Consider the following 19701-nt stretch of genomic DNA (forward strand, 5'->3'; position numbering starts at 1 on the left):
CATAATAAGCAGCTAGCTATAGAAACATCTCATTCTACCTACGATCCTCCTAAGTACAATGCAATTGTGTGTCCAAGCCCACTGACTAATGTGTGCCTAGGAGGAATGAAAATTTACCCACTCGGCATGATTGCTGCCTGAAGCAAGCTAACTGCCCATGCTCCTCTCTTAATGTTCTTATCCTGGCCAGGTCTTCAGCACAGCCGTGAGGATCTCTGTCTAAGGAATTGCTACTTGGGGAACTTCTGACATTTGACTTAATCCCCTTTGGATCCACTCAAGGAAAACTTTAGAACAACTTATGCTCCAGCAGTCTTTCAGGAGCAAGACACACACATGCAAAGGCTTGGGACAAACGTCAATAAGGGTATAATGCCAAGGGCACTATTTTTCAAAGAGCACGTGGACCTTTATATAATTCAATCTTTTTTTTTTTTTTTAATGCTCATACTTTCAAGTTTCAGTCCCCTAGGGATGTGAAAGATCTTTAAAAGACCATCTTCCTTATAATATTTGAATTAGCTTTTCTCTTTTGGAGGGTTTACTAAAAAAAGTAACAGAAAAGTCCTTTAAGATCAGCCTTATGAGTGCAAGCTCATGTCAATGGCACTGGTCAAGGACATTGTACAGGTTTAAAGTGCTCTGAGCCGGTTGCTTCAGAAAAGACTGAAAACAGGAAAGGCTCAGCAAAACAGATTCATAAAACTTCCTCAACAACTTCTTTTTGCATAGTATAGTATATATTATATTCCACTATCATATAATTTGACCTGTTGCTAAAGTATACTTACTATTAACTTGATTTTTTTTTTTTTTTAAATGAGAGGTTAAAGTCAAGTCAACTCATCATATGCCCCTTTTTTAGGTTAAAAAAAAAACCCTTTGTGGGGTAGGCCCAGAAAGTCCAAATGTTTTTTATACAAGAAGTCTTGAGTTCTATTACTTAAAGCTTTACAATCAATAATAATTCTATGCTGTGCAGTAGAAACTAACATAACATTGTAAAGCAACCATACTCCAACAAAAATTTTTAAAAATAATAATGATAATTCTATACACTATGCCCAAATTATCCTCAGTTCTTTATAAAGAATATGGCTTCACTGAAACTACCAGCTTCAAAGCCTCCCCATTTTACTGCATGAGTAAATGCTTTAGCACCCTCTACTGGCCACTTGTTATATCTACTCAGGTCCTAACTCCTCTGGCCAGTAGCCTGCTAACCTTTCAACGGTCACATGGTGGCTACAGCAACCTCACCTCCTTCAAAACCAACTGTGTAAGAGGTGAGCCAGCAGCCACCGCCACAACAGGAATGGATGACCCTGAAGTGCTCTCCTGCCGTGGCTTGTCCATGAGTCCTCTGCTGCCAGCAGATTTCACAAATAGCAGCTCCTGTCCTGTCTGGTCTGCACCTGTCTCCAGTAACCAACCCCAGTCTCATTTCCACACACAGATTCCTCTAGGGGCTGAGCCCAGATCACCTTCCCGCTATCTGCTTCATCTGGCCAGCTCCAGGGGGATGGAAGTACCTGGAGAGAGCAGCTCACCTGTCAGGTACCATGTGGGCAAAGAGGACACAACGGAGAGCCTGGGAGGCACAATTTCCCCCACAAGCTCATAGATATGATGCCAATCAATCTCCTGCTGTTAGGTGTATATTAGCCAGATTTGGCAGGGGCAGGGGGAGGAGTGCCAGAAGAGAACTTCCCACTTCCCATAACCTCATGACAAAGCAGCTTCCCCTGATCCTCCACAGTCCCCTAGAGAAAGCGAAGCTCCTTTATAGGTTCAAACGCAAGTAATCTGAACCTGTAAGCTCTCATTATCTGGCCCACTTTCTTTTGGAAAGGGAAAAAAATAAGAGTCAACTTGGTATTCATTATTCAATAACAGAAGGAAAGGACAGGAGAGGAAGTAGCAATAAAAAAGAGGGAGCCTCTTCACGCCCAAATCTTGCTAGATCAAGCTACTGTGTACTATTTACTATTGATAAATGCTGGCTGCTTGGATATCCATCATCTATTGACTGAAAAATATTCTTTAGAAGAAGATACTGTAAAGGACTTAAGTGATTCCTTCTATCAAGGAGCTCATGATTTGGGTGCAAAGACCAAACACTTCAAAGGAAGTAACTAGAACATGACAAAGTATCATATCCTTTAGTAAAAAAATATATACTGGAAATTCCATAAATACATACACACAAAGCCCCCTCTCTTTATCTCTCATGTATAGAAAAACAATCATCAAGATATTAATAATGGTCATCTCTAGTGGAACTTTCAATGTATGCTTTTTTCCTTCACATTTTTTAGTACTGTTTGGATTTCCTATAATAAGAATGTAGTATCTTAACAAAGAGAACAGAAGTAAATTAAAAACCAATTTTTCAAGGGTATAAACAGAGGAAACTACTTATAAATCTAATATTGTACATAATCTGTAAACACAGATAAAAATATACAGGAAAAGAAACTGAAGAAAATATATCACATCATGAATGACCATTTTTCTCCAGAGGCCACAGTGATTTTGTCTTTTCTGCCTTTCATGTGCTTTCTTATTTTCTAGAAGTAAATCTATCTTTACTTGAATCCTGACGTTAAACTCACTCTCATTTTAAAATACCGTTCATAAAGGCGCTTTAGCAATAACCCCTGATGTAATGACACACCTGGAATAAGAGCTGTGCTGATAAGGATGTCCACCTCCTTACACTGTTGAGCAAAGAGCTTCATTTCGGCCTCAATGAACTCTTTGGACATCTCCTTTGCGTATCCTCCTTGTCCCTCACCAGATTCCTTCAAATCCACCTCCAAGGGCTCAGCACCCAAAGACTTAAACTGCTCCAAAGCTGCGGCCCTGGTGATTATTGAAGGGGAAGCAGCAGTTATTTCAGGTCCTTAATACAGAAATTAAGATCATCATTTACAGAACTTATTTACAAAACAGAAAGAGACTCACAGACTCAGGAGAACAAATTTATGGTTGCCAGGGGGGAAGGACGGGGGGAAGGGGTAGTTGGGGAGTTTGGGATGGACATGTACACACTGCTATATTTACGATGGATAACCAACAAGGTCCTACTGTATAACACAGGGAACTCTGCTCAATGTTATGTGGCAGCCTGGATGGGAGGGGAGTTTCAGGAGAATGGATACATGTATACCTATGGCTGAGTCCCTTTGCTGTCCACCTGATACTAACACATTGTTAACAGACTATACTCCAATACAAAATAAAATGTTAAGAAAAAAAGATCATTTGTATACACATTGTTAAGAAAACTATAAATTCAAAAGTGGACACTCCTTTTTTTGAGATCTCTGACCAGACTGTTTCCATTTTTTTCTAAAGACGGGTAACACTTTTATGATATTTTCTCCTGGAAAAAAAAAAAACTATAGGAAATTCTACTAACTTAATTAACTAAATCACTTAGCTAAGTCACAAAAGAAATTTCACTACTGCCAACTCCAGTCATCAGTTTTGTTTCCTGACAGAGGTCCCATTGTCAATGATGAAGTGAGATCTGACCAACATTCAGATTTGACATCAGTCAAATCCTTTGTAAACATTCCAACTATGGGGACTTAACCACATAAAAGACTCTTACTTAGAAATATTGTTACAAAGCGATTTTTGCCCCTAGTCCGCACTAAATTGTGTTTGAGAAAAGCAATCTATAAATGGCATAAATAGTAAGAAGAACCAACACAATTAACTTATGTAAAAATGGCATAAATGTGAAGAACCAACACAATTAACTTATGTAAAAATGCATTCAGGTTAAAAATAAATAAACACTAGCCAAGTTCTATGTACTAGCTGGAAAACCAAAGCCAATAAAGCTCTCAGCTCTAGTGTGTTTAACTCACCACATCCAGTCCACTACAGTGAATCCCAATCTCCCTAATGACAACAATCACTCCAAGTACTTGTTAAAAATTCAGGGGAGGGAGGAGGGAGGAGGGTTCAGGATGGGGAACATATGTATACCTATGGCGGATTCATTTTGATATATGGCAAAACCAATACAATATTGTAAAGTTAAAAAATTAAAGTAAAAAAAAAATTCAAATTGCCAAGCTCCTCTCCAGAACCACTGAAATTACAATCTCCAGCAGAGGGACCAGAATCTCTATTTTTAGCAAGAGCTGCAGGTCATTCTTATCATCAGGGAAATTTGGGAAACAGTAGTTAGTGGTCTAAGCCCTTCAGCCCCATGATAACCGCCACGGTCAGGTAGGATGTAGAAGGCAGGGCAGGAAAAGTAAGGCATGGATGAACATGAGCTTCTCTCCATTTCTGCCAGCTTGAACAAGGACGTTCATACCTCAGCCAGAACTGAGGACAGCAGAGAGAGACAGAAAGATCCTGGTCCTGGATAGCCCTGATGAGTGATGAGCTGCTGCCTCTAGTGTGAAAAGGGAGTCCTTCCCCCGGATTTTCACTTCAGATATAATACATTATCTTTTGAATTATTTTTGGCCGAGCAGCACGCAGGATCTTAATTCCACAATATGGATCAAACCCAAGCCTCCTGCAGTGGAAGTGTGGAGTCTTAACCACTGGACCACAGAGAAGTCCCAATAATCCACTGTCTTACACTTTAAGAAAGTGACAGGGCTTCCCAGGTGGCTCAGTGGTAAAGAATCCACCTGCCAAGCAGGAAACGAGGGTTCAATCCCTGGTTCAAGAAGATCCCCTGGAGGAGGCAAGGGCAAGCCACTCCAGTATTCTTACCTGGAAAATTCCATGGACAGAAGGAGCCTGGCAGGCTACAGTCCACAGGACTGCAATAGAGTCTAACATGACTTAGTGATTAAACAACAACAAAAAAGTGTGTTCTGAAATGAACATTTTTTTTCATGTATTTTTTTTATTGGAGTATAATTGCTTTACAACGTGTGTGTCAGTTTCTGCTGTACAGTGAAGTGATCAGCTATGTGTATACATGTACTCCCTCCCTGTTGGACCTCCCTCCCCACTCCCCCCACGCCCCACCCCTCTAGGTCATCACAGAGCTCCAAACCAAGCTCCCTGTGCTATACAGCAGCCTGAAATGAAGAACAATTCTAATCAAACTTCTCTTTTAAAGAAATCCTAGGAAAATGATGATGTGTCTGCTTTAAACAAATATGCAATGGACATAATCAAGTACTTTCATCTGGAGGCTCTACTGCTGCCCAATATACTTCACCTGCTTCCATCCTTCAACGCAGAGCATGCCTCTCAACCCCCTACCCTTCACCCCCGCTATTGCTCTGCAAGATGTTGCTCATACTACTCCCCTTCTTCAAACTCACAACACCTTTTTTCAAGCCCTGCTGCTGCTGCTGCTAAGTCGCATCAGTCGTGTCCAACTCTGTGCGACCCCATAGACAGCAGTCCAACAGACTCCTCTGTCCCTGGGATTCTCCAGGCAAGAATACTGCAGTGGGTTGCCATTTCCTTCTCCAGTGCATGAAAGTGAAAAGTTAAAGTGAAGTCGCTCAGTCGTGTCCGACTCCTAGCGACCCTATGGACTGTAGCCTACCAGGCTCCTCCGTCCATGGGATTCTCCAGGCAAGAGTACTGGAGTGGGGTGCCATTGCCTTCTCCGTTTCAAGCCCTACCTAGTGCCTAAACACATTTCAAGCAGAAATAAAACACAGTAGAGAAACAGAAGAAAGTCAGGAGAGAGATTAGCAAACCCTGCCATCTGGTCCCATTGCTAATCTACGTGAAAATACAAGTCTGAGTGTGAGTTGTTTTCTTTTTCTTTTTTTAAATAGTCTCTGATGTACTGTGTCTGGGTCCTTAAAATTTTTTCCCCACTAAGTAATACATTTTCACTTTGAGTAAACTGTGAAAAAGTGGAAATATTTTTAAATGGAAAGAAGTCATACAACAGTTTCAATGCACTACTTCAGTTTATAAATTCTAAGGAAAACATAATATTCACCTGAAGCAAAATGTTTTTACCTTAAAGCAATCACGAGTATAGCACTCACCTTGTATCAAATCCCCTAACAATGGCACCCATGGACTTGGCTGCACCTGCAGAAGCCAGCCCAGCAACGCCACCACCAACTATCAGAATCTAGGAGAGAAAACAGAACCCGCGTGTTTAAAATACAGTTCATGATCAAGTGATTATGTAAAATCATCAGCCAGTACCTCTCAGGGCCAGGTATCACACTTAGCATCCACCATTACACCCAGTGGTGCTGGTGATGATATTCAGTCCTCAGAAAATGTACTGAGTGGATAGACTACCCTTTAACTGGACCACCACTGTTTTTCAAAAGTTTAAAATAGGGCTTCCCTGGTGGTCTAGTGGTTAAGAATCCACCTGCCAATGCAGGAGACACGGGTTTGATCCCTAGTCCAGGGAGATTCCACGTGCCAAGGAACAACCAAACCCTTGAGCCACAACTACTGAAGCCCAGGAGCCCCAGAGCCCGCGCTCCGCAACAAGAGAAGCCACCGCAATGAGAAGCCCGCACACCGCAAAGAGAAACAGCTCCAGCTCACAACTAAAGAAAGCCCATGCAGAGTAACAAAGACTCAAAACAGTCACAATTAAGTAAATCTTAAAAAAAAGTAAAGTTTAGAACAACTTCACAAAACAGTGTGATACCCAGCATCTCACTGTAAAAGCTATATACAGCATCAGCAGTGTTGGGAATATTAAAGACTGACGGTTCTTCCCCACCATATCAAAGCTACTTCTAATAGAATCCCCAGGGTAATATTTCTTTATGCTCATAAAACATCAAAATAAGTTTCAGAGATGGGTACAACTTTGTGAAGCATCTAATCCTATTTTGAGCTCAAATGCTTCTACAAGAAAGAGAGGGAACCAAGTGCCTAACTTTGATCCATTGTGAATGAACTGTACCTGAAATCCAAACCAATGTAACTAATCCCTCTAACCAAGGCAGGACTGGAGCCAAGGAAATCAAAGAATTCCTCAGAAACAAGAGTCTCCTCATTCTAAACAAGCTAAGAACAATGTTGTCTCTAGCCTAGAATGTGCCTTCCAGAGAAAAGTCCCTATTATACTTCGCAGTCAATTGAAGGCAACTCCTTGTTCCTGCTAAAAAAAAGAGAGAGAGAGACACCCACAGATACAGTGAAGTTTATAAATTCCCACCCACCCATCATGCCCACTTCTTGCACCTCTTCAAGAAGACTAGGCTAGTGGAACTGTGCTCCAGTGACCTCTGGGCAGTGTTTTAGAGATCTCATTTATCAATCTTAATGGGAATGCTTTGTTTAAGGAGCAGAGGGGATTTACAGGAAGGGAGACAAAGAGGGACCAGAGGGAATAAGATGCTACTGGGCCCCAAGGCACCATCCCACTCCACATACCAAAGCCCAATCCCTGGAAAGGAAGGAAAAGAGAAACAAAGAAGGAAGAAGGAAGGGAGAGAGAGAGAGAGAAAGAAAGCAAAGCAGACTGGGCCAAGTTATCCTGAATCAAGAAATAACAAAAGATCCCATAATTTAAAAGACAGAATCCGTTCTCCAGAGAGGGAACAGAGGCTGGAAGTGGAGTAAATACCTACTTATGAAGCCTCCATAAAAATCCCCAAAATACAGGGTTCTGGGAGCTTCCAGGAGTAGGGCCCAAAGAGGGCACTGAAGCCCCACACCCTTTCCCACCTGCCCTGCTCACCTCTCCCAACAGGACTTTCATCTTATCCTTTATCATATCCTTTCATAATAAACTGATCAACAGGAAGTAAACTGTTTTCCTGAGTTCTGTGAGCAGCTCTAGCAAATTAATCAAACCGAAGGAGGGGGGTTGGGAACCTCTGGTTTACAGCCCACCTGTCAGAAGCATAGGTAGCAATCTAGACTTGTGACTGGCATCTGAGAGGTGAGGGCAGTCCTATGGGCCTGAGCCCTTAACCTGTGAGATGTGACGCTACCTCCAAGTAGACAGTGGGAGAATTCAGTGAAACCGTAGGGTGCCCAGTTGGTGCCGGAGGAGTGCCTGGGGTGGGGAAAATCCCCACAAATTTGGTAACAGGAAGTATCAGAAACACAAGCAAGAGTGGATTTTTTCCAAAACAGTCCTAAATCAGACTTTCCCGCATCTGCAAGACAATCTGAATTCTGAGACAAGACCAAGAAGACAGGACCCACGTCATCCAGCCTTGACCTCCCTTTCCAACATCATCTCAGATCACACTTCACCTCACTCACCACACCCCAAGACCAGAGGCCTCCTTCATTTCTCCTCGAGCACAATGAATTCCATCCCATCACAGTGTCTTTAAAGGTGCTTCTCCCCTGGCCCAGAATCCCGAACCCCCCTTTCTTTCTTCCCATCCTTGAGGTCCCAACTTAAATGCTACAGGCACTTTCCCCATCACCCTAACTACAGTAGCCTGCTCCCATTACCCACCCACCATACCATCCTGTTCATTTCCTCCATATATTAAAAAATCTCCTATATTTGTTTGATGGTTTATTTCCTCTCTGTGGGCCCTACTAGAATGTAAGTTACATATGGGAGGGATTTTGTTTGTCTTGTTCATGCCATATTGCCAGCTCCTACAACAGTGCCTGGCATATCACAGCCATCAACAAATTGATTTTAGCTCATTCTGGACAAGTAAGAACACTCCATGTTTAAAGGAAACTCAAAATATTCATTCTACCCTGAAAAGGCCATCTATTATCTAATTCTTTGATATCAGGAAAGTGTTTGTGACATGTAACTAAAATCTCTTATGCTGCAGTTTAAATTCTCAGTAAAGACAGTCACTTTTCCACCTTTTAAAAGCTGACTGATTCTCTTTCCTTTACTCCTTGTCTTCTGTTTCACTTTTTAATCTTTTATAATCACAGCTTTCCTCTCAACTTTCATATAATTCCAGAAAGGTTCTAACCAAAACTGAGTAGTGGATTGTGCATCAAAGCATTCAGCCAGTTTAAGAACAGCAGCCAACTTCTGACCACCATGAGGGCTAGACCTTTACTTATGATCCTAAGAAAGAAGTCCGGATGTAATCACCTTACGTATCAGACCTCTGCGTTGTCTCTTTGTATGTTCTTGTTAAGTGTTCTGGCTCCACTTGGACCACTTGCCATCATCTTCACCTGCTTCACCTGGACTCTTTTGGGGGAGTTTTTGGTGAGGGGGGTTGATTTTTTTGGCCGCACCACAAGGCATGAGGGATCTTAGTTCCCTGACCAATGATCAAACTCTGCAGTAGAAGCGTGACACTTTAACCACTGGACCGCCAGGGAAGTCCCACCTGCTCTGTTTTTAAAGTAAAATACTATATACTGGGTTATATACTATATAATACATATACTATATAGTTACATACTAGATTTCTAGTATATATCCTAGTAGATATATACATATATCTACTAGATATATATACTATATACTAAACATATGTGTGTGCTAAGTCACTTCAGTCAGGTCTGACTCTGTGTGACCCCATAGACTGCAGCCTGCCAGGCTCCTCTGTCCATGGGATTCTTCAGGCAAGAATACTAGAGTGGGTTGCCATGTCCTCCTCCAGAGGATCTTCCCAGCCCAGGGACTGAACTGGCATCTCTTAAGTCCACCTATATTGGCAGGTGGGTTCTTTACCACTTGCGCCATCTGGGAAGCTATATACTAGGTATACTATGCTATATACTAGATATATATATCTACTAGTATATATACTAGAAATCTAGCATATAACTATTCAGTGTATATATATATATATTATATAGTATATAATCCAGCATATAATTTATATAATATACTAGATAGATATACAGAGACACTATTTACACACTAGCATATATACTAGAGTTCTCAAAGCTGCTATTGTTTTTTTTTTTTCATTTTTTCCGGATTTCTTTTGTGTGAGAGCTCTGGATTGATATTACAAAGAACGTAAAAGCAGGAAGCACCAAGTACACCTATACCCCCCAAAGTGTACTCTGCAGATAGATGACAATATTTAAGGTCCTGTTTCCTATACTTTACCAAAGTGCTTATACTGCCATTTACGACATGTGGCCTTGAAGGTCACAGCATAATCTATTCTTTCACTTAGCCACCCTGACCTATCTCCTGCTCCTCTCTGCTCTAAATATAGATTAAAGAAACTGCAGCCTTTCCCCCTGCCAAATACTCTGACTACACCACCTACTATTTACTGTCCTCTTGACCCAAAATTTGGCAAAAAGTGAGAAAACCAAGTCCTTCCCAAGCCAAAATGTCACAATCACTGGGAAGTTGAGAGCTTGCTAAATGGTGTCACGAAGTTTTAAAAAAACTAGTAATAAGTCACCCAAATCCCTTTAAGAATTCAAGTTAGAAAGTAAAAAACAGAAAGGGAAAAAAAAAACCTTAGAACTTCCAGAAATGTCAAAAATTCTTTTTTTCCCAAGTAATCTTAAGCAACTTTGAGGCGCCACCATATATTACACGTGACACAAAAGTTATCACTGTGACATTAACAGAGAACCAAAATTTTTAAATAACTGTATATATCCTTGCCTTTAATTAATTCACACTATAAAGAAACATTAAAAGTTTAACCTACCTTAGCTGGAGGAACTTTTCCAGCAGCTGTGATCTGACCAGTAAAAAACCGTCCAAAATGATTTGCTGCTAGTACAACAGCCTTGTAACTTAGGAAAATAGACAAATAAGTGGATAAATAAGTCTATAAAATTAAAGAACTTAAGCTTATATTATCAAAATTATTAGAGAACAACTAAAATTTATACAGTAAGTACTATCTGTCAAAAACAGCTCTAGGTACTGCATATATACTTACTCCTTTGATCTTCACAACAACCCTGTGGATAAATATAACTATAATCTTCATTTTATAGGTGAGGAAATTGAGGCATGGAGAGACAAAGAGACTTGACCGAGGTCCCTCAGCTATTAAATGGCAGAGCCAGACATCTGACCCTAGCATCCTGCCTGCAGACACACTCTTACCCATGATGCTCTCTGACTTCATGATGACCACTACAGAAAATTAGCTCGGATAAAATAAGAGAAGCGAAGGGAAGACAAGAAAATGCTAACAACAGTTTGCTTTGGCAGCTAGGACTACAGGTACTTTAAACTTTACTTTATCATCCAAATTTTCTTTGATGACTGTGTAGCATTTATATAATATGGGGAAAAAATCTTTAAAATTAAAAAATGAGGTTGGCTATCTGTTCATACATAACAAAATTCCAACCTCATAACCAAAAACACTTCCCCTGATCTCTAATGGTTGGAACTGTCATATTTTGAGACAGCACGATCTAATTCGAATCTGAGTTCTGTCACTAACTAGTTTTGTGACCTTGGGCAAATTTCTTTAATTCTCTAATTCTTGGTTTCCTCATCTCTAAACTGGGGACAATAAGGGTCTCTTAGAGTTGTTTTAAGGACTGAATAAGATAATTCAGTAAAGCCCTTACCATAAAGAATCACAATAAGTGCCTGGCAAGTATGTTTTTAGCTAAAGAAACACTCTATACATCAAAAACTAGCAATTTATACCAAGTTTTCTTTACTGGGTATTTTTACTACATTAAATTACCTATTACATTAATTTCATTTTCATATTATTTTATACTTAAAAGGTACTTTTGCACACTCAGTAACAAACACTCTACCTTATCATTATAATGCAAAGATTATAATCATAATGCAAGCATTATGATGATAAGATCCACCTACTAGCTGACAAAAAAACCTTTACCTGGTCATATTTTTGTAAAACAAATTTATAATAATCAATGCAAAAGCATGTAATAGTTACTACTATTACTTATAGCAAGAAAAAATATTTTAATGATTATATTACTTGTTAGTTCTGAATCCAAGTGATAAAAAGTTTCAGAGAGCAAAGATGATAAAGACTCAAAGGCCACGGGAAGAAATTAATTTTGATTAAAAGATTTAGTTGCTGTATTGGGGGGAAAAAAAAAAACCAGACAGATTACACAGGAAATGTACAAGAAAACGTTGGTAGTGGGGAAAAGTGATAAAAGTGGGCCTGTTTTGGAGGAGAGCAAAAAGGCTCACATGAACACAGTGAACTAGGAGGAGCATGTCATCACAGTAACACGCCTATGTGTGTGAGTTAGATAATGATTTATCACATATTGTATGGGTAAGTCGGAGAAGGCAATGGCACCCCACTCCAGTACTCTTGCCTGGAAAATCCCATGGACGGAGGAGCTTGGTAGGCTGCAGTCCATGGGGTCGAGAAGAGTCAGACACAACTGAGCGACTTCACTTTCACTTTTCACTTTCATGCATTGGAGAAGGAATTGGCAACCCACTCCAGTGTTCTTGCCTGAAGAATCCCAGGGACGGAGGAGCCTGGTGGGCTGCTGTCTCTGGGGTCGCACAGAGTCGGACACGACTGAAACGACTTAGCAGCAGCAGCAGCAGCAATACGGGTAAGTATACTAGACGATTCATCTCTAACTACGCCTTTTGCATATATCAGCTCAGGACCTAAGACAGTGATTCTTTAAAACTGTGTCCCTGGATCTCCAAAAGCTCACACTTCAACCAACTATTAGAGCATCATGGATGGGAAGGAAAACAGAGACACAGTGTTTCTGGATACCCTTCTGTCCCTTAATTCAACTGAAGTGAAGTGTTAGTCGCTCAGTCGTGTCCAACTCTTTGCGACCCCATAGACTATAGCCCTCCAGGCTCCTCTGTCCATGGGATTCACCAGTCAAGAATACTGCAGTGGGTTGCCATTTCCTTCTCCAGGGGAATCTTCCTGAACCAGGGATCAACCCCAGGTCTCCTGCATTGCAGGCAGATTCTTTTACTGTCTGAACCACCAAGAAAGCATTAATTCAACTAAGGCCACTTGAATTATTGGATTTGTCTATATTCCCTCATGTTTCATTTGCTCAAAAGATTCTGCAGCTGAAAACCACCGATCTAGAGCTACTGACTGGGATAACCTTTCGCACATGTGCAAAGCAACACCATCCTTAAAACTTCACATTGTTCATTTCCTACATAAAGGTTTCCCTGATGGCTCAGATGGTAAAGAATCTGACTGCAATGCAGGAAACTGGGGTTCAATCCCTGGGTCAGGAAGATCTGCTAGAGAAAGGAATATCTACTCACTCCATTATTCTTGCCCGGAAAATTCCACGGACAGAGGAACCTGGCAGACTATAGGCCATTCAGACACAACTGAATGGACAGAGGAACCTGGCAGACTATAGGCCATTCAGACACAACTGAATGACACTTTCTTTCCTATATAAAATTTTAAGTCCCACACTGCATAAGCTCTTTCAGAAACTAAATAAATGTGACAAAAGTTTACATTGTCCCTCTGCATTAATTCACATCACAAAAAAATCTTCAAACCAATCATTTGTCATATTACATAAGGAAACAAAATGTATTCTATTTGTCATTTTTGTTTACTGCATCTCTTTCACATCAAAAATGAACAGCTGGAATCCAGAGAAGAATCTGTAGCACATTTGATATGCTACATCTAAGATATGAAACCTAAGAAAACTTTTGGCTCCTAGGTCAGCTGTAAAAGTCTTTATTCAGGTTATCTTTCTTCCTATATCGTTTTATTTTTAAATTTTTTTCATTTGTTGGTGCCTCACTCATATTAGCAAGTTGCCACTATTAATCGTTTTCTGCCTAAAATCTAATTCGTTTCTTAGATAAGCTGATTTCATAAACATCATCTGATTTCCAGATTTTCCCCACTCTCCAGGCAGAGTCAGCAATATACTGCACTTACATAGTTATGCCTGTCCCTGCTCTGTGGCAGGCATAGGCACACATGACTGTTACTCAGTCAGAGACACATTCCTCTGAGCTGAATGGGTCCTAGAATTCTCAACACAGAGTCCTGGCAATAGACGGGGAATGCATTCAGGCCGGCAGGCAAATGAAGTTTATTGCCATCTTGGCCACGGTTAGCCTTTAGTTATCATGGGTTTTGACCTAAGATGAAATTTCCTCGAGTGCAGACATTTTCCCTATTTATTAAATAATTTATAAATTTCCCTAGGCAAAATGTAATTAAAGTGCTAAATCTATCAATATGTATATATTAGATGGGACCATATGAAACTGCTAATGTTCTACCATTTTTGACCCTATGACAACAGTAATTTATGTCAACTAAACTTAGTCTGGTAATAATTTCACAATATATACATATATCAAATCATTGTATAAATTTTAAGGTGGAAACAATGTTCTATGACAATTATACCACAATAAAACTGTAATTTCAACTAATATATACATAGACACACACACACACACACACATGAAATACAGTATATCACCATTAAAGTACAAATAAGTTCCAAAGAAAAAAAATTGGAACATTATGTATTCAGAAATCAGAAGTACTTTTTAAGCATAGATTCAGAAGCCTCATAATTAGTAAACTAAAATAAGACTTTCTACATTGCACCCTTTCTCATTCTATATAAATAACAGTCTTAAAAACAGTACTAGACTTATGTGAATTTTAAACCATTTGTCCTAAATTGTTATCACTACCCTTGCTATTGACTTTAGTAAAATATGAGTTTACTACATTAAAGCTTTTGGATAATTATAAATTGCTAAGACTATGGTTTACTTACCATGCAGTTTTTCATGAAAACAGATATTAAGAAAAATAAGCACACATTTGAAAAAAAAGTCATTTCCTTTGGTAGAAAGAAATACTACTTCCCTTCTGCCCATGAAGATTAAAAAGTAATGTACAATAGCAGGCAAAGTGAATAGCCATTTCCTACTGATGACCGTGGAACAACACGAATCTTAAAAGTAACTGAAGCACACTCTTGGAAGGCTGCAATCTCCTAGCCACTACAAGTAAAATCATTGTAAGAGAGAAGAGCTGTAGTGAGCACGTTTCTGTAGCACCACTGTGCTCTTGTTCAACTGGAAAACAATCAACCTACCCGGCAATGTTGGCCATGGAGCTTAGCGCATCATATCCCTGAGCAATTGTGACTCTTGGAACCTGGTCCATTGCCAGAACTGTCGTCTTCCTTTTGGACAGTTTATTTAGCAAGTCTGGATTTTGGGCTGGGTAAATAAAACTGATCAGTGTACCCGATGTCTTTAAAAGATCAGCTTCATGAACACCTAATGTTGGGTTAAGCATAGGGGCTCGCACCTGGGGGGAAAAATGTCACTGATTAAAAACGTAAATACCTTTATCTTATTTTTAAGTAAACAAGACAACTAAAATAATATACCATTATTGAAATAACACTCCAGAAATAATCTCTCATGAAAAAATTTCTTCCTCAATTCCTAAATAAAATAAAGCACATAGAAATTTATGCCACTGATTATCTGACTGAACTTATGACCTAGTCTTGAGTAACAAGCACACATACCTGGAAATAGTGTCAGGACAGGTTTGACAATGACAGGTAGAGGAATTAAAAAAAACAACAATCTGTTTTTTTGGGGGAAACAGGTTCTACAACAAATCTGTTGTCCCAAAATCCACTACTCTGGTAAAATTAAGAAACATTAGAATAAACAGACAGTAAGCTTTTGTTGAATGTTCAAAGATTCAATTCTTGTTAATTTGCAAGCATAAACATTTGGAGTGGTTAGAAGTTAAGAACATCATAAACTAAAATCTCCATGTCATGTGTATAGATTTATGCCACCTTAAAGTTTCAGAAAAATCTACAGATGGACACAACTCAAACCAGTAGCCTTGCTGAGTTGGGTTTAAGCAAAAAGCTGCAACGTACTCTGTTACGTTGAATCAAGTCAATGACACACACTATACATGCCTGAAAGTTTCAACTGTCTACTTTTTCAAGCCAAATTTTTAAAACTTCCAATTAAAAAGGTGTTTTAAAATGTGTTTTACATCCCTGTTCAAAGTCAACCTTCAATTAAAGTGTATCATTTCATTAGCTCCCAATCTGCAACAGCAGTGCTCTTAGGCTAGAAAGCACAGAACAAATACAGCTCTAGGACTTCTGTTTTAAAAGGAAATGAAACACAAACACTAGGTCAATACTTTCATTTAACAGCATTTCATCTCAATTTACCTATGAAACACCTTTATCTGTCATTCCCATTTCAGTTGTTGCTGTGGTGATGCGTGTGATTTTAGGCTCTGGACTTTAATTAAGACTCTCTGACAAGGTCTATTTTTTTCCTCAGTGAGAATCTATAATATAGATTTAATAAACATTAGAGGACAACTTTGAATTCTCCTGGCCCCTATCAAATGCTTAGCTGAAACTGCTGACATCTGAGTGAGTGAAGCCAACACAATGTCTCCCTGAAGATGCTTTTTGGGGTAACAAATTCCTCAGAATATTAACAGGCTTGAAGAGAGGTCTCAGAAGAGAGACCCTAGGTCAAGTAGTTTATTACTACAAATATAAAATTATTTAAGTTTTCGTATTACAGGATTCCTCAGTGTCTTTAACATGGCTCATACACATTGTGAATCTACAGGAAACACATAGCATTTCTAAAGCTTACGTGCACCTAGTAACCTCTTTTTGTGGGGTACCTCAAAAGGTTTTTGATCCCTAAAACATACATTAGAATGGATTACACTTATTTTTCGATTTTCCCCTAAGCTTTTATTATACTGTTATCTCAAGTATCAGTATACCTAAATGCTTAAACACTTAAATTACTATTTATTTCCATATCATAAATTTGTTATTAATTTTCTATAGAAAAGTTTTGTGTCTCCTGCAAAAAACACTATGTAAGATCCTATCAAGTTATTCAGTTGACTATATGTAAAAAAGCCTAGGTATTGATTCCCCTTTAGAAATTAATGTAGGAAAAAAGCTGGTCTATCCTAGAAAAGTGAGACTATTTTAACCTGATAAACATGCTTATTTAATCCATACCTCACTACTTGCCTTGGTTGCGTGTTAAGACATTTCAGTCATGTTTGACTCTTTGCGACCATATGGACTATAGCCCAGCGGGCTCCTCTGTCCACAGGGATTCTCCAGGCAAGAATACTGGAATGGGTTGCCAGGCCCTCCTCCAGGGGATCCTCCTGATGTAGGGACTGAACCTGCACCTTCTGCGACTCCTGCGTTGCACTCGGATTCTTTACCCCTGAGCCACCCTGCCCCACGTGGCTTGGTTACCGAAGACTTAAGATTTAAGTTACTGTTCAGCTCATCTATGTTATACTCTTGATACAGTTTCCCTTTCTCTACATGATTTTTTACTTCAGATTTTATTTGTAAAGTTCTTTAGCATATAGCTCTCTATTACACATTACCTTAAGACCTTTTATTAAAGTAGGTAAGTCTATTCTAAGCCCAACGTTACTTTTTCCAGAATAGTCCTGCCCTCTGGAAATAATACTTACATCAGTTAAATCACTGACCTATGATCCTTCAAGATATCAGAATACCACTGTGCATTCAGTCCAAGGAGTTCTTTGCCTCTTACTATTCTAGTAGGAGTTAAATACTCACCCCAGAGAAGGCAATGGCACCCCACTCCAGTACTCTTGCCTGGAATATCCCCGGACAGAGGAGCCTGGTGGGCTGCAGTCCATGGGGTCGCTAGAGTCGGACACGACTGAGCGACTTCACTTTCACTTTTCACTTTCATGCACTGGAGAAGGAAATGGCAACTCACTCCAGTGTTCTTGCCTGGAGAATCCCAGGGATGGGGAAGCCTAGTGGGCTGCCATCTATGGGGTCGCACAGAGTCGGACACAACTGACACGACTTAGCAGCAGCAGCAGCAGCAAATACTCACCCAGGGGTAATGTGGACATATAGGAACCATATGGTACGAATGTTACCTAGCCAATAAGGAAATTCCACAGAGCAAATGTAAGAAAGAAGATCATTTCTTCTTTTCTCGTGCTTAAATATAGTAATATAGTTCACATTGCCTCATAAAAGTTCTGAGTTCTGGTGGCTCAGACAGTAAAGAATCTGCCTGCAATGTGGGAGACCCAGGTTTGATCCCTGGGTTGGGAAGATCCCCTGGAGGAGGGCATGACAACCTACTCCAGTATTCTTGCCTAGAGAATTCCAGGGACAGAGGAGCCTAGTAGGCTACAGCCCAGGGGGTCACAAAGAGTCGGGCATGACTGAGTGACCAACACTTTCACTTTCATAAAAGTTCTACTGAAACGTGAAGAATAGTCACAACATGCAATCATTTCTTTGAGGAAAAAAGCATCATTTGAAAGTATGAAAACTGTAACAAAAGAGAAAGTACTTTAATCTTGGTACAAGAAGTAATCTTTCTACAAGAAGATTTAGAAAAGTCAGCAAGCCATAAATGGAAGGGGGAAAGGAATAATTACTTTGACCACCAAATCAGAAGCCAGCACTTCCTTCGCCCCTTGGATCTGGGCACCTGCTGCTCTGTAGTGATCATCTGAGAACTTGGAAGCTTCACCTGCGCCAGATTCCACAACAACATTAAACCCCTGCTTGACCAAGGCCTGAACGCCAGCAGGAGACAATGCCACTCGCTTCTCATTTTGGAAAATCTCTTTGGGGACCCCAACAGTTAGTTGCTTGTATGGAATTCCTACAACAAAGACAAAAAAAAAAATTTGGTAAGAAACAACACCAAAATTCAAAGTTTTAATAATGCAGTTCAGAAAATGGAAATGGGAAATTTGTTCAAAATACACTACATGTACAGGCTGCTGTTCAAAGTGATGTTCCTGATTCATAATCATAATTTTTTAACTTTTTTTGATAGATGATAGGAAATTCTTACACCTACTCTCCTGAAAATCCTAAATATTTAACCAAATGGCTTTCTTCGAGGCATATAACTAGCTAGCTTAGCTTATTCGTAGGGAAAAAAATGGGTTGAAAGGCCACTCAACAAACTAACTCCACTCATTAAACTAAACCTCTGTGGTTTATGGTCCCCTGGTCCTTATCTTTAAGGAAGACGGAAGTAACTGTTGCTCAGTCACTCAGTCGTGTCTTGACTCTGCGACACCATGGACTGCAGCACACCATACATCCCTATCCTTCAACATCTCCCAGAGCTTGCTCAAACTCATATCTATTGAGTCAGTGATGCCATCCAACCATCTCATCCTCTGTCATCCCCTTCTCCTCCTGCCTTCAATCTTTCTCAGAATCAGGGTCTTTTCCAATGAGTCGGCTCTTTGCATCAAGTGGCCAAAGTACTGGAGTTTCAGCTTCAGCATCAGTCCTTCCAATGGGTATTCAGGGTTGATTTCATCCGAGATTGACTGGTTTGATCTCCTTGTTATCCAAGAGACTCTCAAGAGTCTTCTCCAGCACCACAGTGCGAAGGCAACAATTCTTCAGCGCTCAGCCTTTTTTATTGCCCAGCTCTCACATCCATATATGACTACTGGAAAAACCATAGCTTTGACTACATGGATCTTTGTAAGCAAAGTAATGCCTTTGCTTTTTAATACACTATCTAGGTTTGTCATTGCTTTTCTCCCAAGGAGCAAGTGTCATTTAATTTCATGGTTGCAGTCACCATCCACAATGATTTTAGAGCCCAAGAAAATAAAGTCTGTCACTGTTTCCATTGTTTCCCCATCTATTTGCCATGAAGTGATGGGACCAGATGCCATGATCTTCATTTTCTGAATGTTGAGTTTTAAGCCAGCTTTTCACTTTCCTCTCTCACTTTCATTAAGAAGCTCTTTAATTCCTCTTCACTTTCTGCCATAA

General features: G+C 39.9%; 1 protein-coding gene across 4 annotated transcripts in view; it reads right to left on the reverse strand.

Annotated features, from left to right (window-relative positions):
• The window catches only part of NNT (nicotinamide nucleotide transhydrogenase), a 92300-nt gene that overhangs the window by 62545 nt on the left and 10054 nt on the right, over positions 1-19701 (reverse strand). For all 4 annotated transcript variants that reach the window (XM_005221530.5, XM_005221529.5, XM_005221528.5 and 1 more), the window contains 5 exon segments: positions 18330-18559; positions 14953-15170; positions 10557-10644; positions 6000-6088; positions 2678-2865 (listed from right to left, as the gene is read on the reverse strand). In XM_005221530.5, the coding sequence (XP_005221587.1) occupies positions 2678-2865; positions 6000-6088; positions 10557-10644; positions 14953-15170; positions 18330-18559 (813 nt within the window).

Source organism: Bos taurus, chromosome 20, assembly GCF_002263795.3.
Source record: "Bos taurus isolate L1 Dominette 01449 registration number 42190680 breed Hereford chromosome 20, ARS-UCD2.0, whole genome shotgun sequence".
NCBI classification, from domain to species: Eukaryota; Metazoa; Chordata; class Mammalia; order Artiodactyla; family Bovidae; genus Bos; species Bos taurus.